The 17257-nt window shown below is 51.5% G+C and overlaps 4 protein-coding genes across 4 annotated transcripts; 1 reads left to right on the top strand and 3 right to left on the bottom strand.

Annotated features, from left to right (window-relative positions):
* Positions 1 to 62: 62 nt before the first annotated feature.
* Positions 63 to 1776, bottom strand: N7468_004033 (origin of replication complex subunit 5 family protein; the record flags this gene model as incomplete). Its single annotated transcript, XM_058473330.1, has 4 exons — positions 63 to 809; positions 862 to 1194; positions 1261 to 1638; positions 1693 to 1776. The coding sequence occupies 4 exons, from the start codon at positions 1774 to 1776 to the stop codon at positions 63 to 65; spliced, it is 1542 nt and encodes a 513-aa protein (XP_058332333.1).
* A 913-nt stretch (positions 1777 to 2689) lies between these two features.
* Positions 2690 to 5523, bottom strand: N7468_004032 (uncharacterized protein; the record flags this gene model as incomplete). The annotated part of the gene is made up of 5 exons (XM_058473329.1): positions 2690 to 4053; positions 4092 to 4698; positions 4754 to 4957; positions 5007 to 5015; positions 5071 to 5523. The coding sequence occupies 5 exons, from the start codon at positions 5521 to 5523 to the stop codon at positions 2690 to 2692; spliced, it is 2637 nt and encodes an 878-aa protein (XP_058332332.1).
* Positions 5524 to 11138: 5615 nt separating this feature from the next.
* N7468_004031 (DNA-directed RNA polymerase III core subunit RET1) lies at positions 11139 to 14917 on the top strand (the record flags this gene model as incomplete). Its single annotated transcript, XM_058473328.1, has 3 exons — positions 11139 to 11207; positions 11299 to 12050; positions 12109 to 14917. The coding sequence occupies 3 exons, from the start codon at positions 11139 to 11141 to the stop codon at positions 14915 to 14917; spliced, it is 3630 nt and encodes a 1209-aa protein (XP_058332331.1).
* A 210-nt stretch (positions 14918 to 15127) lies between these two features.
* N7468_004030 (DUF4246 domain-containing protein) lies at positions 15128 to 17209 on the bottom strand (the record flags this gene model as incomplete). The annotated part of the gene is made up of 4 exons (XM_058473327.1): positions 15128 to 15694; positions 15799 to 16836; positions 16890 to 16971; positions 17028 to 17209. 4 exons carry the CDS (start codon positions 17207 to 17209, stop codon positions 15128 to 15130), a joined length of 1869 nt encoding a protein of 622 aa, XP_058332330.1.
* Between the last annotated feature and the right edge of the window lie 48 nt (positions 17210 to 17257).

Genomic DNA, 17257 nt, shown 5'->3' with positions numbered 1-17257 from the left:
CCATCCGCCGATGCATACGGAAAGAGACATGTAATTCCAGATCATGTTTCAAGAACCTCAAATCAGTCCAAACCACCAGCCAGCCATTCGCCAACCTCGACACCGATTCCTTTGGCCAGCTCACCAATCCAGTCCCCTGAAATGTTTACACACCATTTCTCACCAGCATCAGCACTCGTATTCCCGCTGCTTGTACTCGCAAACCCTGCATGCGAGCTAGACGCGGGAACCACGAGCCGCAGTCGGCGTAACGTGGCAAGTTCTGCATAAATTTGATCTGCAACAGCAGTCGTGCGGATCGGGTTCGCTGGCGGGTTGGGGTCAACGGCATGGTAGATTGCGAGGAGGCGTTCTAGTGGGAACGGGCGTGCTGTGAGGATGGTAGAGGGACCAGTAATTCCAGCACCGCCTCCAATAGCAGACGTAGTTGCCGAGGAAGTGGCAAAGGCGGACGAAAGTGTCGATTTGGTGATGCGAGTCTTGACTCTCTTGCCCTTCTTGGGGGTAGAGCCGCCACCGTTCGCTGCTTCTTCGGCTTGCGCTTGAGAGAGGACCTTGAGACGCCGACGATGATGAGCGCGCTTGTTTCTGGCGGAGAGCGAGGACGAGGAGAATTTGGAAAAGAAGATCGTGTCCAGTCTCTGCGGGGTGTGAGATGCTAAGTATGCAGAGGTCAAGATGAGTGTAGAGAAATATGGCAGCGACGGGAGAGCAGAAGGTGCTGCGCTCGGCGCCAGCGGTTTGCGGACTTTCTGATCAGCACTCGAGGATTCTTCTGGCACAATTCGATGCACCAGCGCCGATTCACCCTGGTGACGGAACAGCGCCCTGTTCCTGACCAGGAGACGTGTGAAATCCCACTGTTGCCCGCTGCCACCCGGGGGGAGTTTCGCCTTGGATGATTGGAGCAACAAATTTCGGCCACAGACGTTCGCATATAGATTTGAAGACTGGTACGGAGCCAGCCGTTGGTCCAACCAAAGTGTCGTACACAGTGGAGACAAAATGGGGATATATTTCCAAAGTTTCCTCCATATCCAATCCACCGAGGGCAGGCGGCGGAGAAGCCAGTAAAATGTCAATTGCTTCTTTCCGAGTATAGGGAGGGAAGCTGACGTGGGGAACAGATGCGCTCTGCAGGAAAAGCGGGCGTGGAGTAGAGCTGAGGACGAGGACGACGCAAAGAGTTGGTATCTGGAATGGTACGAAGATGATTAGCAACCATTACAGAGGTTATAAAGGTCCATGTAAGCGACTCACAATCTCTCCAAGACGGGCTAGTGCCGAGAGAAGAGTAGGCGCCGCTTCTCGCTGTCGATCAATCTCGTCGAGAACCAGCACAAACTTGCCTCGCTTTTCGATAGGTCTAGCAGCTAGACATTCCTCAAGAAGCACAGCGAGCGAGCTGATATGTTCACATCTGCCTTTGCCGAATTTTTCCCATTCGTCCTTTTGGCCCAGGGCATCGAGTGTGTTCCAAAGGACCTTGGTCAACAGATGTCGCCCAGTAATGCATTCGGTGCTGCGAACCACTGCGTGCGGTAGCCTTAGAGTCGAAAGGACGCCATTAAGGATTGTTGATTTGCAAGTAGCAGAGATACCATGAACAACCAATGTTGGCGGGCTCGGCACAGTGGGCTATGTTCATCCAGTGTTAGCATTGATCGTAATCAGCAGACTTTTGGGACTTACATGGAGTAGACTGGCGAGCTGTCGGGATTGAACATGCCTATGAGGCCATTCGGAAAGAGCCTGCACAACATCCGCAGGCTGCATAGTCTTGATTGTGACGATTCAAGTCCACCTGGGCAGGCTCAAATTCCCAAGTCTGGCTTCACCAATACAAGGAGTCCGCATGGTCGATCCGCGGATTCGCAGGTTGTAATCACGTGACACCGCGACGCGTCGTGTCACTACAGGTAGAAACTACTTACTGGCTTTACGAGGGCGATCATTCTCGTCAAACTAGTCCTAGGGTCTACAGCCTAAGATAGAGAGAGGAGTAAATGCATAGATAAAATAATATGTGGCAATTGAATATCAGTCCTAGGCCTAGAGTACAGCCTCGCATGGAATGCAGGATATGAGTCTGTGAGCTTCGAAGCCAGCCGTATCCTCCACCGAGCGACCCCAACGGATTCCCCGACTACAAAACGATAGGTTCTGCATGAAGTTTCCGAACGGGGCGTCCTCAGTACAAGTCGATGTCAAAACTCATAAGAATCAAACCAGCGAGACGAGAAAAAGTTCAAAGTACAGGAATTGGTTGGAAACACTGAAAGTGGCAAAATGTTGGGTAAAGACATGGCTGGAAATGAAATGGAAATCATCTGAGCACTTCAGAGGAGCAGACGTGGCAGCCATCGAGTTGAAGAGGGCAGTTCCATGTCTCCGCACACCGAAGGAAAAAAAAAAATCCCAGAAGATCCATGAAAGGAACAGAAAAAGAGGGGAAAGTACATGATCTGAGGTTTCCGAGGTATGCAAATGCAACGCGTGGATCAAAATTGGCAGATGATGAGATTCTCATGATGCATAGCAGAAAATATGTCGTAGTCAGATGATCGAAAAGGGAAGGACCGAGGATATTCTTGAAAATGGTCGCGTTAAATCATCAAAATATCGTGGCATCATGGGCGATATGGGTACACGTAAGGGAAGGACTGCAATTTAGCTTTCCAAACCCCACTTAGAAGTAGGCGTAAAGCTGAGCTTGGGCAAAGTTGTTATTCGAGGGCGTCACAGGAGTCCCAAAGGCCATGTTGCTCTCGTTACCTCCGGGAGGTGTATTGGCAGTAGAGCTTGCTGCGGGTGTAGGGGGCAACGGGAAACCGGCTGGTCCAGGAGTGGTAATCATGCCCTTCTGCAGCATGGCCTTGGGAAGCTGGTGGGCGTTGTTCATTTCATTGGCAGAGACATGACCGTTGGTAGGGACACCTTGGCGGGTGCTGGTCTCAGCAGCCATGATCTTGCCGGCAATACGACGTCCATGAGGAGTTTGGCGAATGGACGGCAGAATGGGGCGAACAGCCTCGGTAATATGGTTGCGAGTGTCAGCATCAGAATAGTCCATGGCGGTCTGGATGACATAGTTCGCAAACGAGTCACGCAGCATCTTCTCGAGCTCATTGCCGGAAAGCATCTCTTCGACCATTTCGCGACGGATGTGAGGATCAGCAGTACGCAGGCACTTTTCAATCACGTTGGAACTGAACTTCTGCTTGGAGAGAGCTGGGATATTCCCCGCAAAGTTGCGGCAAAGAGGGGTGGTGAAGTTCGGTTCGGCCAAGTCCAAAATGTACTGCACAACATAATTCCCGAATGGATCCTGGACAAGCGCGAACGAGTTGGCGGTGATCTGAGCAATGAGGCGAGCCTTCTGATCACCCGAGGCATGGTCAATGCAACGCTGGAGAACACAGCATCCATGGCGGTGGGTGCCCACCGTCACACAGTTCGAACCAACAGCGTCGTAAATAAATTCGGCATCCTCGGCCGTAAGGCGGTTGAGACATTTTTGGATGACATGATTGCCGTTCAGATCCTGGACAAGCTCAACCACATGATTCTCGAGCGCGTGGATCACGGTCTGAGTCTGCTCGGGAGTGGAGATGAACTCGATCATCTTCTGGAGGGCACGGGTTCCATGCTGGTTGAGAGCAATCTTGACAAGCTGCGGAGCTGCATTGTTGATGAGGGCAGTACGTTGCTCATCATTCGAAAACTCGAGCAACTTTTGGCACAGATAATTGCCGAACGGATCGGTCATCAACTCAATGACATGCATGTACGTCTCACTGAAGATAAGCTGCACGTGGTCGGCATTGCGTTCCTCCAACTTGCGCTGAAGGTAGCGACAACCATGCTGATCTTTGCACAGGGTGTACAGCTCGCCTTTGTAATGCTCCAGTGGATAGTTAGTGAACCGACCCATCTGCGAAGCTTCGCCCTCAGTGGTGTTACGGCGTTGACCAACGACCCGATCAGGGAAACGGAAGCCATTGAAGGGAGCGTAAGCACCGTAGGCATTATTATTGGTCACGAAGCCAGGCACTTGGTTGGCGGGTTGAGGCACTTGGCCCACCGGATACCCGGCATAGGATAACCGCCGTACACAGGCATCTGCATTCCACCGGGCACAGCGGATCCAGCCATTGCAGGGGTGGGAGCAGTCGAAGTCAGCTGTGGCCCAAATGGAGCGGCGCTTGCTTGGAGCATGGTTGAGGCCGGCTGGGAGTTCTTGTCACTGTCAGAGACCGGGGATTCCCGGGAAGTCCGAGGCTGCTGAACGACGCCCGAGGGGATACGGCCCATGCTGGCATTGTGTTGGTGAAGGTGATCCGCATGGGTCTTAGGCGGGGTAATTGCAGCATCAAAGCCAGTGGTTCCCTTGATAGTGGGAAGGTCGTTCGTCGAATAAGATGACTGGAGCGAGATGGGACGGTTTGATTGAACGTGAGTTGTCGTCGCATCGGTGTCCCGATCATCGGAGAATCCGATCCCGCCCTGGAGAGAGCGACGGGCATGATGACGGGATTGGGTGGCAGCACGGTCACCATTCGAGTCAAGTCGCATCAGGTTGGAAACATTCTGGGGCATGCTTTGGTGGGTGGCGTGGTGTCGACTGTGGAAAGCATAAGGCCCAGAGCCGGCGGCGCGGGGGTTGGCCAGATCATGAGCATCAGGGTTGGCAGACAGCTACAAGATAAGGATCAGTACAAATTCCGAAGCAGATACGAGATATATCACTCACAATGTTCGATCCACTGCGGCGGGAAAGGATCGGGAACTTGTCATCAGGTTCGGTCATCGTGATAATACCTTTGATATCAGGTGTCGACATGCGGTCTTCATCATTCATCAATGGCTTTTCATCATCACCGTGGAACAAATGCTTAGCCGCAGCGAAAGAGTCAATTGCGGGGGTAGGATTGAAGCCACCCATGTTTGCACGATACTGGGGGCCGCCGCCAAAAGAACTGAAGTCATTCGATGGAAGAGAGTACCGATGAAGACTGGGAACAAACGTTAGGAAGAGCAGTTGAAGAACATTGAAGATATGATACATACGAAGGGCCTGGGCGGAACGAAGAAGTAGATGTGGTGGTGGGCTCGCCAGAAGAAGTCGTCCCTCTCCGAGTTACGTCGAGAGCCGGGAAGAGAATGTCCAACGAAGCGATCCACGGACTGAGAGTGGGCGTGAGACGATTGAAGTGGGGTTTGCGGAGAAGTCAGAGCTGAGCCTGCGAAAGCCCCAAAGAACCCAGGAGAAGAAGTGACGCTTGCGTTGGGGAATCTGGCGTGGCTAGGACGCGAGGCAGGGGTAGACATGATCGATTCTCCGTAGTCTCCAGGCGGGGTAGTAGGCTCGCTGACGCGACCAAGGTGGGGACCAGAGCCCGAACTAGACAGGCCTGCTTTGGCAAGAGAGCGAGCAAGCTGATCCATTTCAAATTTTTCTTTCTCGTGTTGCAGGTCAAGAAGTTTCATATCCTCCTCAAAGCGTCGTTTCTGTTCGCGCATATATTCAATATGCTGACGCTTCTTCTCGAACTGATGAAGGGGCAAGGGTCAGAACGGGGCCTCTGAGGAAGACTAATTCAAAAAGAAGACGCGAATAAGGGTGGATAGGGAATAAGCTCGATTAGGGGGATCTGAGGGATGTACCCACGAGGCGCCAAAGACGCTCGCGAGCAATAAATTGGGTGTAGTAGAAGGATGAGCAAGGTGGTAAGGATGGCAAGACAAGGAAAGGGATGAGAGTCGAGGACGGTGGAGGAGGAAAAGAAAGAGCTCGGAGGGGGAAGTTGGGGATATTTATATGGATGCAGGAGGTGCGCGGTGCGCGGTGCGCGGTGGTTAGGCACTCGTTTCACTGCGATCACTTCACATGAAAGCTCCTCTTGTAAGAAACCAGGCAAACGCCCTGTTCTCTAAAGTGAAGAATTCACGTCCCACAAACGGTCTTTCGCCGTGTCTAACTTTTCGTCGCTTCCACCTTTCGTCGCTTCTAACCTTTTGTCGGGTCTAACCTTTTGTCGGGTCTAACCTTTCGTCGGGTATCCCAACTCGAGTCAAAAGCTCCAAAAAGTTCGAAAGTCTCAGAGCTGGCCAATCACAGCGAACGGGGCTTGACCATGTGCGAGAGTCGCGAAAGATTTGCGACTCGGTGAAAACGAGGGGGAGATCGTGCTCCAACTTGGAATATGAGACCAACGGGCAAAGCGACACGCTCGAGAGGTACGCTTCGACTTGGAATACGAGACCAACGGCATGGCGGATCGACTCGAGGGATCTATTCCCGGTGCGGTCTCGCTTCCAACGTCTTCTTTGCAACAACTCCCCACAGGTAATGTCACGATGTGGCTAGGACCCTCGAAAAAAACAATTTGGAAATCCACGGAAGATTATGAATAGAAAAAAGGCACTTACAGAAGATAGTAGGTCAAGCGCGTCAGGCATCTGGGCTGGTGTCTGGTTCAGATAGCTCCAGCTGGAAAGTTTACTCGAGTCTGTCGTGAAGCGGCGTTGCAGATTGCCCCGTACATCACTTCCAGATGGACGTGAGAAAGCAGATGCAAAGTTCGAATGACCTGGCGATAGCGAGCTATACCCGGGAAGGTGGATTCGGACGGCGGCGAACGAGGAGATGGGAATCGCAGCTCGTCGAGGCGTTCACTTAGCCCATTTTTGAAAGCCATGATGGGCACGGCAGCAACACAATTCGACTATGAATCCAAGATATCGACCCTGGTCAGCAAAGATCGGTTTCCAACAAAGAGGTTTCGGTGTGCATATCACTTTAAGGCACAGGTCCAACCCGAACCAGCCTCCAGCAGAGCCACAAGCCTCCCCCAAGAGAAATCCGGTGCTATGACAGGGAGTATCGGCTTCCAGCAAATCGTGGGAAGCTGGCGGTGTGCTATGTCCAGAGCTCACGCAAGGGGAGGGCGGAGGGTGGAGGGGTTGGACCGGGGGGGTCTGCGTTGGCAAAACAATAACCCACTCACATAAATGAACGCCTCTGGAGAAAGGCGGGCGCGATGTTCAGGTTCCAACAATACAAGGGGGGGTACAAGGTCATCTATGGTGAGGTTGTGGGCGCGAAAAACAATAGGCGACAAGTGTTCCTGGAAATGCGGAGATCAGCCGCAGGGGGCTTTTGGCAGAGTGGGATGGGACTTACCGCTAATCCTCCAGCTTAGCGAACACTTCAAACGAATGTGTGCGGACAAGCAAAAGACCAAGCACAGGGGCCTCACGGTATCCGCAACAAGACAAGCTGTTGTACAGGGAGGTGGGGGGAGAGAAAGAAAAAGGAAGAGGGGGAGTAGGGGAAGAGAAAGAGGCTGGGATAGGAAAAGGGGCAGTTCCCAAGCACAGAGCGGGGAGCCTGCGAAACCCTAATCGGGAATGGTGGGTACAGCCTGGACAATTTCGTCGCAAGATTTCCAATGTTTCTAATGATTACAGTCTTGCAGCCTCTGGAGGTTTTATTCCGCTTCTTCCCTGGATTATTGTCATCAAGCAGCAGAGAAATTGATGGCCTTGGAGCCTACCGGGTCCAACCATGTTCCGATCATTCTTAGGATCCATTCGCCCCCAAAATCTGAGAAATTACGGCTATTGATTTTAAAGGTTGGCGACTAACCCGCTAGGTCCATGTTTGCCAATTATTTCAAGGCCTATTTCAATACTCTTTTTTTCGGGGGGGGTTTTTTTTCCCTTCATGTTTCTTCCTTCTACTTCCTGATTTTTAAGGAAATTGACCACTGCAGATCGACCACGACCACTCGGAAATAGATCAAGATGCTGATTGGAGACGACAACATCTGTACGACCAGGGGGTGTTAGCTATCATCCCCGGCAAAGACAAGCTCCAGGGTATTCACAGAGTCCCGCGAGGCTCGAGTTTCCCAGCCCTGAGAGTGGTCAATCTTATGCCGGGCTGGTGAGAGGTGTCTCTACATCTTGGGACTCATGCGCCGAAGAGGATCCGGGCGCAGCAAGGGGCAAAGAGCGGATAGCCCTATTGTGCTAATAAGTTCTCAGGAAAGAAAAGTGCAAACCCAAAAATTCAAGGGTGCGTTGTACCCCGAGAGGCGTGGCAGCTGCAGGTGCGCCTCCGTAAGCCAATGCGGGCGCCACTGTATCAACCTAGCCAAGTGGGACCCACGCGACGTGCTGAGAGGGTGTGACAGCGGATCGCCCTTTGACCACCGCACGAGGGGGTCTGTACCTGGATCGGAGCCTACAGTAGTCGCACTTTTGGTGGGCACCTATCTCGACCTAAGGTTTCGGCTCTGTCCTGCATGGGTTTCATCTGTCTGGCTACTACCACGGTAATTGGACGAGGGGAAAAGTTCTGGAAAATTAGATCTCGACGGCACCCGCGCGCGTCGAGTGGTTCGCGCCGCGGCTGGACAACCCGTTCCCAAGGTTCGGGGCTCCTAGCAAATCTTCAGATCCACCGACAAAAGGAGAACCTCCAGAAGGGCTACGGACTACGGCTTGTATGTAAAGGCACAACTCTGCTGGTCTCTGGAGATGGTGAGCTGGGGGGATTTTTGCTACTTCTAGGCTTCCCATTTGACGCGATTGGGGTTAATTTGCGTCGCCGATAAGGGTTGGCCAGAGAAGCGGTGAGCATGACGATCTTGTCGTTTAGAGCCCCTGACCCCACCCGAATGACGAGCATGCACTCCGTGCAATTCGTGCCATGCTGGAAGTGGAGATCTGTATCGCACGTAGCCTGGGCTTTTCTTTACAGTAGATGCCGGAGGAATGATCGCCGATCCCCTATTTGCCCCTCCTCCCTCGAAGGGACTGCGGTTGAAGATCACAGCCGACTGGGTATGCCCCTCCATGAGGAACCCCTCATTGATGGATCCCTAACCCCGCTGGGATAATATTGAACTCCGAGGACGGGAAACGGAGAAACGCGGCGATCATTCTAAAACACGGTGTGGGATAACCGGAATTGACACATCCCAAGTTAAGGGGAACTAGCGTTAGTTTGGAAGCGAAGGATTGCCGTGGCCACAATCGTTTGGCGCCCTTTTGGAGGCCCGAAGCCAAAAAGATGGCGTCTTTCCTGCCCAATGCCAACGAATCGCGCCTCGACCGATTGGCAATGATGGGTCACACTAGGTATTGTTTGGTGTTAGAGGGGGGACACCTTTGTTCGAAGTGACTGAGACACCCAAAGAACCTTTAAGGAAGCACAAAGAGAGTAAGCCATGCCAATTGGAGGGTTTGAGTCAATAATTCCTTCTCAATTATCCGGGCCCGGAGGTCTTTCTTTCTTCCTTGTTGAGGTGGACGGAATGGAAACCGAGATAACAAAACGCATAGTTCTGTATTTCGGACTTTAGTGCCAGCCGCTACGGTGCACTTGAAGTTCCTTGGTCTTTGTGGATTTCTTACCTTTTGGTTCTAGTTGAATCGAATCGCCGAAATACTTTTTCCACAGTGTTAAACGGGACTAGCGCCTCTGGATACCCATGTAATAACTCTCAGTCGCTACGAATATCAATTGTGTGAAATTCTAGCGACCGTATCCTGGCGGGTGTCAGCCGTTCTGGGCCCATTTGCCTATGCTCCTCGCATGCCCCTCTATGCGGAGTTGCGTAAGATGTACAACGGTCTCGGTAGCTCGACAAGTCACGCAAGAGGCCGGTTCGCGGCGAAATTGCACGGATTGCAGTCTGGACGAATTCCATCCTCGGCCACGTGTGCCAGATTCCATCATCATACGGCTTTCTGGAGTACAGTCTTTGTTCAAGCTGCATGGATTGCCCCGAGTGGAAATTCAGCACTGCGGTAGGGCTTTTTTATTCTGTGGAATCGACCGGGCAGTAATTTCAACTTCATCCTTTCACCAAGAGCCCGCATTCCCAGTATACTCAGATGTGGGTGTAGTCTCCGAGCCTAGGATTTACTCTACGCCAGGCCCCAGGGTGGCGATTTTGGGAGTTGCGGTCAGTCAATTCCTTTTGCCACAGCGGTATATGTAAGCTAGAGAATGATTTTCGCGCTCGAGGCTAAAAGATGCACCGACAAATCAGAGAAAGGTTCCACAGGTGCCGCCACTGTGGGACGCATTGTTCCTCAAATATCGCAGGCTGTCTCCGAATTCTCCCCCTAAGACCCCACAACTTCCGTCGCATAGAACCCAGCGCTGTTCTTTGTCTAGATGAGCAAAGCCCCGTATGAGCTGTATACTTGTCGGATGTGCGCTTTGTGGGGGGCTTTGGTGGAGTGTGCGACTGTGAGCGATAAGGTTCTAAACCGGTCGTCCGTGCAGAGTGCAGCATCTGGAGCCACGCCTGTACGAGGGATCTCAGGGACCCACCGATGTCATCAGATCTGGGTGCACCGTCATTCAAGCCATCCTCGATCTTACTGGGCCACAGCTCCTTCTTTCAAGATCTTGTGTATTTGTACATGCACTCGGATGAGCTGATGAGTAGCACCTTGAATTTCAAGTTGAGTCTGGCAACGAAGGACGTCCTATACGTGCTTGGCACAAGCGATTTTGTGCTACCCGTTCGAGCTTCACGGTCACGCCATGTAGAAAGGTGTTTCTACGACTGTAAAGGCTATGGCTATTTTCCTTGGACCGGATATCAAACGCGCTACTAGCAGTACCTACTTGAAAAGCCCGAATGGTATCTGAGAGATCCAACGTTCAAGTTTTGCTCCCCCTACAAGTCAGCCACGACCCGCACTCTTGGTATGTATATACGCAGGCTCGAGATGCAGTTTAGTTTTATTTGTATCGAGCAGTTCGGAGCCATTAAAAACGAAGCACATGTGTTCCATACTATGTCGAGAGGCACAAGAATTTGATATTCGATTTTGAGGCTTGGCCGCAATAAGCCCATATTCTCCACGGACATTTGTAGAACCTTCAACTCTTCTGCCATAATGGCCATTTTTTAAGTATTTTACGCCTCAGGCAGCACTTCTTCACTTCGCGCACTAATCCCAATTGGGATAGTTAGCGGCTTATCTAAGCCATCTCCAAATTCTCTCCCCCTCCATCGTCTTATCAATTGTCGAGCAGATCGTGATCACTTGTCTCCCAACGGACTGGTCGGGGCCTACAAACTGCCCGGCTTTGGACTTCTTGCTCAATGGCGCCTCCCCGGAAGCCGCATCCTCCTGCGGCCAGCCAGGCCCGAACTGCCCGGCGCCCTTCAAAGGTAACAAAACTTTTTTTTTTTTCCCGCAAGATATGAACTTCCACGCAGAGAAGCCTTTTTGCTGACCGTTGCCTCAATTTTCCTCGAACAGTCTAAAGCCCCGCAATCTACCGAGCCTCCGAAAAGGAAGCGGTCATCCGTAACTGGGCCCTCCGAACGCCCCGAAGCTCAAGAGCAGACTGATCAGAATGCGTCGAAATACCGAGCTCGAGATCCCTTTGATGCGCTCTTGGAACCCTTCTACTACAGCAAGTCCCTCACCGACCCCATCGACACAGCGAAAGACAAGTGGAACCTACTACCGGCTTTTCTGAAAGTGAAAGGGCTGGTGAAGCAGCATATTGACTCATACAACTACTTCGTCGAAGTGCAGCTGAAGAAGATCGTCGAATCCGCCGGGGTCATTCGCAGCGACATCGACCATACATTCTACATCGAGTTCACAAACATCTATGTGGGCTCCCCATGCCGTACCGACGAGTCGCAGGATAATAGCGGCAATTTCGAATCCGATGTGACTCCACAGGAATGCCGACTTCGTGATACAACCTACGCCGCTCCTATTTTGGTTGATTTCGAGTATATTAGAGGGCGGCAGCGCATCATTAGGCGGGGCGTTGCGATCGGCCGGATGCCGATCATGTTACGAAGCTCGAAATGTGTGTTGGCAAACAAAACCCCGGCTCAAATGACTGTCCTGAATGAGTGTCCCCTGGACCCGGGTGGCTATTTTATTGTCAATGGAACGGAAAAGGTCATTCTAGTCCAAGAGCAATTGAGCAAGAATCGTATCATCGTCGAGACAGACCCGAAGAAGGACATTGTTCAGGCTTCGGTCACTAGGTATGTCATAACACAGCTCTTGCGCCTGCCCCTGCACAGATTCTAACACACTTTGAAGTTCCTCCAACGAAAGAAAATCGAAGAGTTATATTGTCCTGAAGAAGGATCGGCTCTATGTGAAGCATAATATTCTCAGCGAAGACCTTCCAATCGTCGTAATGCTGAAGGCCATGGGGATTCAAACTGACAAAGAGATGCTGCAACTGGTCGCGGGCGATGATCAGTTGTATCAAGATGACTTTGAGATCAATTTCGAAGAAGCGTTCAATCTGGGGATTTCGACACAGCAACAAGCCCTGGAATGGCTGGGTTCTCGAATCAAGATCAATCGGAAGATGGGAGCTTATCGCAGGACCCATGTGCAAGAAGCTATTGAAGCAATCGGATCCGTCATCATTTCTCATATCGAGGTGAAAGACATGAACTTTCGACCCAAAGCCATCTACGTGGCGAACATGGCCCGCCGGGTTTTGATGGCGAAAAATGACCCTTCGATGGTGGATGACCGCGACTACCTGGGAAACAAGCGTCTGGAGCTGGCCGGCCAAATGCTTGCCCTGTTGTTTGAAGACCTGTTCAAGAAGTTCTGCTTCGACATCAAGATGAATATTGATAAGGTCTTGAACAAGCGCAATAGAGCAGAACAGTTTGATGCATGGGGTGTCGTGAGTATGCACGGCAATCATATCACCCAGGGTATGAATCGGGCCATATCTACCGGCAATTGGAGTCTGAAGCGATTCCGCATGGAACGTGCTGGTGTGACCCATGTTCTGAGTCGACTGAGCTACATCGCAGCCTTGGGTATGATGACTCGTATCAGCAGTCAGTTCGAAAAGACTCGAAAAGTCAGTGGTCCTCGCGCGTTGCAGCCTTCGCAGTTCGGTATGCTTTGTCCTGCCGATACTCCTGAAGGTGAAGCGTGTGGTCTCGTCAAGAACTTGGCATTGATGACACACATCACAACGAACGACGAAGAAGGCCCCGTCCGGAATCTGATATTCATGCTGGGAGCAGAAGATATTTCCACTGTCAGTGGAATAGAGCTCTATGCGAAAGGAACCTATGCTATCTCGATCAACGGTACACCGACCGCGTTGACCCGGCGCCCCAAATACTTCCTTGACTCCTTCCGTCGATTGCGGAGAATGGGCCGCATCTCGGAATTCATCAGCATTTACATCAATCACCATCAACGGGCCGTGCATGTCGCAACTGATGATGGCCGCATCTGTAGGCCGTTAATCATTGTAGAGAATGGCAAATCACGGGTCCGCCGATATCACCTGAGAAAGCTTAGAGATGGCACTATGTCTTTTGACGATTTCCTCGCCCAGGGTTTGGTCGAGTATCTGGACGTGAACGAGGAGAATGACTCCTATATCTCCATCTACGAGAAGGATATCAATGAAGCTACGACCCATCTGGAAATTGAACCCTTCACTGTGCTTGGGGCTGTTGCAGGACTTATCCCGTACCCGCACCACAACCAGTCCCCCCGAAATACATATCAGTGTGCGATGGGTAAACAAGCCATTGGCGCGATCTCGTCCAACCAGTTCCAGCGTATCGATTCGATTCTCTACCTTATGGTATACCCCCAGAAGCCAATGGTCAAGTCGCGAACTATCGAGCTTGTCAAGTATGACCAACTCCCCGCTGGACAAAACGCAACTGTCGCTGTCATGAGTTACTCGGGCTACGATATTGAGGATGCTTTGGTTTTGAACAAGGGCTCCGTCGATCGTGGATTTGGTCGCTGTCAGGTCTTCCGCAAATATGTCACAAATCTCAAGAGCTATCCCAACGGAACAAAAGATTCACTCCGCGCCCCCGAATATTCCGATGGTGTTCCAATTCGCAAGCACGCTCTTCTGGACTACGATGGTCTAGCTTCCGTGGGTGAGCAGGTCAACGCCGGAGAGGTGTACATTAATAAAGCCACCCCTGACCAAGCACATACGTCCGGTATTGTCGGGACAGAACAAAACACCAATTCTTTCCTGCCAGCCCCCATGACCTATAAGCTACCCGATCCAGCCTATATTGACAAGGTTATGGTCTCAGCTACAGAGGGTGAAACGCAGCTCCTCAAGGTGTTGACTCGACAGACACGTCGTCCAGAGGTTGGCGACAAGTTTTCCTCTCGCCACGGACAGAAGGGTGTGGTGGGCATTATCGCTGATCAAGCCGATATGCCCTTCACAGACCAAGGTATCAACCCTGACATCATCATGAACCCTCACGGTTTCCCATCCCGAATGACGGTCGGCAAAATGCTTGAGCTCGTCGCCGGCAAGGCCGGTGTGCTTTCTGGACAACACGGGTATGGTACTTGCTTCGGCGGTAGCCCCGTCGAGGAGATGTCGCAAATCCTTATCGACCACGGCTTTAGTTATGGTGGCAAGGATTTCCTCACGTCTGGGATTACCGGTGAACCGCTGCCGTTCTATGTCTTCACGGGCCCCATCTACTATCAGAAACTCAAGCACATGGTCCAAGACAAGATGCACTCTCGAGCACGTGGTCCGAAAGCTACGCTGACTCGTCAACCTACCGAGGGTCGTTCGCGTGACGGTGGTCTCCGTCTAGGTGAAATGGAGCGAGATTGCTTGATTGCCTACGGAACTAGCCAGCTGTTACTCGAACGTTTGATGATCTCATCCGATCGGCACGAGGTTGATATTTGTGAAAAATGCGGCTTCATGGGATTCTTGAACTGGTGCCCTGGCTGCAAATCTACTCGCTCCGTCGTGAAGATGGTCATTCCTTATGCGGCCAAGCTTCTCATTCAGGAACTGATGAGTATGAATGTTGCCGCTCGTCTGAAATTGGAAGACGAGTTCCCAGAATCCCGAGGCAAATAAGATTATTCATACGAGGATTTTTGATGACAAGTCTAAAAGGTATTATGGGGTGACTTCAAAAGAAAAAACAGAAATGGCATAGCGCGGCGGTTTACTTCATACAATGCGAGTATTGGAGACATTGTAAAATAAGAACCAATAGAGCATCAAAATTCAAAAATTAAGAGTATTTCTTATCAGTAGAAATCCAACCCCCCGAAAGACCGACCATTATAGGTTCAGGACCCTCGACTCGAACGCGACTTGCTGGTACCGCATAAAATCGATCAACGTTTGCAAGACATCCAACCGCGTTTCAAGTGCTTCAGACAAGGACATGGGCATGTTGCCCTTTTTGTCTTTGTTCTCCAGAGCTGCCTTGGCCATGGCCTGTTTCAGGTTTCCATCGTCCTTCATATCCAGTGTCCAATCCAACCTCTGAGGCGGTATGTTAGCAGTCGAGATGATTCGGATATTCGGATCGACCAGGAAGAATACAAGCATCCGAGTATGACCCGGTTTCGTCTTGTCCTTCAGCTGGAATCGTGTCATGCGATGCTGTATCGTGCTAGGAAACATGATCATGCGTCCGATTTTCGACCGAATTGACCCAGTTTGCTGGACTGCCGGCGCGCCGTTTTCAAGCCCATAGACCTGCTTTAGCCAGACGAAGTCATTAGGCTCGTGTTCCACTTCGTCTAGTGTGTCTGTATCCACGATATTTCGAAATTCCATCATGGCGCCTTCCATATTCTCGCTTTCGAAAGTCAGGAATCCTGCAGCGCAAATGTGCTCATTCTAGAAAGATTGTCATTAGGAAAAAGGGGAGAGAAAGACGAAACGAGAAGACCCGCTTGGGTTATTTCGTGCCTGGTTCCGGCCATACGGGGGGATTCTCTCACCATTTGCCCTTCGACATGCCAATCGGTTTGGTAGTCAGGATTTTCGGGGGTCAAATCTACACCCAGTATGCGAGTGATAACTTGCAGCCCACGTTCCTTGTAGTCCGTATTCAAGTCGACGCCTCGCGTAATCCGCACTGCAGCAGGGAGATCCTCTGGCAGCTTGGACATCATGCTCTTCGGGACAGCCCAAGGAACGAATTTCCCCACGTCGGGTTGGACAGCACGATAATGTTCCATTCGCCATTCCTCGTAGCGGAGCTCGAATTCACTTTGTGCCTCTTTCCCCTGGATCTTGGGGGCCTGATCGAGGATTTCCTTCGGCAAAGGATAGTATTCTGCCTTGCGGTATTCAATGCGTGTTCGTGAATGTAGCATATCCTTCAGCGGAGTCATGGTGGAGTTCCACTGTTTGATGACGCAATTGAATACATCCTCGATGATCTTGTATAAATTGCGATGCTTGATTGGATGCAGGTTGTTGATGTATGTCAGTATACGCCACCGGCCGTCATCGCCTAGTTCCCAGTCCGATGGAAGATACTGATAGTTGCGGCTATATGGCCGGACTTGGATATCTGCTCGCTCCGATACGCGCCAGGACATGTCTTCCCGAGTAATGCCCGTGTCACCTGGTATAGGGATCACTTCGCCCTGTCCAGCGTGCCGGAGAGCATCATCAAGCCCAATGACTTTGTCTGTCAGGATGCGACTTTTGCCGTAAACGAGCGGGTACAGCGCCATGGCAATCAGGTCTCGTTGTCTGCCGAGCCTTCCCGGGTTATAGAACTGAAGTTCAGGCTCATCGTACTCCAGTACCTTGGCGGCCGTTTGAAGCTCCTTGATGAGCTCCGGTGGTACATTGGTATCGGATTTGGTCACATCGCCATTGTAGAGCGCCACGCTTTGATACTGTTCGTATACCATTGCTTTGAATCGAAGCTCCTCAATGATCCAGTCGGCCATGTTTGGGGAAATGTCGCGACCACTGTTGAAGGCTTGGGCCTTCCATTCTTCTGCAACTTTTGGATCGTGGACCTATTCCAAGTTGGCTTGAGCGAGCACCAGAACCGTAAAAGTGGGCTTTTTACCTTCTTCCACCACTCGGGAATGTCAGTCAGAGCTTCCATCACCTCCACCATAGCGATCTCTCGGAGCGTCTGCGCGGGTTGACTAGAGGTTGGCTGTCAGGTCGTCGTCTGCCTGTAGTTCAAGAGGATCACACGTACTCGGTGTATCCATCCTCAATATCGCGATCATCTAGAGCGGAGGGAAACATGCTGCGGCTCTCCACGCCATAGATGTTTTTCTCCACAGGAAAGTAATCCAAAGGGAGGCCATATCCAGGAAGACGCAGACGAGAGTCTTTTTGATGGGTTGTGATGATCTGGTTGGCTTGGTGCTGGAACATTGCTATTCGATCAGAAAGGGACAGGAGAACTTTTCAAACGGGGGATGA

Source organism: Penicillium chermesinum, assembly GCF_028974085.1.
Source record: "Penicillium chermesinum strain IBT 19713 chromosome Unknown utg000003l:1.0-5111272.0:1.0-5115320.0, whole genome shotgun sequence".
Lineage (NCBI taxonomy): Eukaryota > Fungi > Ascomycota > Eurotiomycetes > Eurotiales > Aspergillaceae > Penicillium > Penicillium chermesinum.
This window is presented reverse-complemented; position numbering and strand designations above follow the sequence as displayed.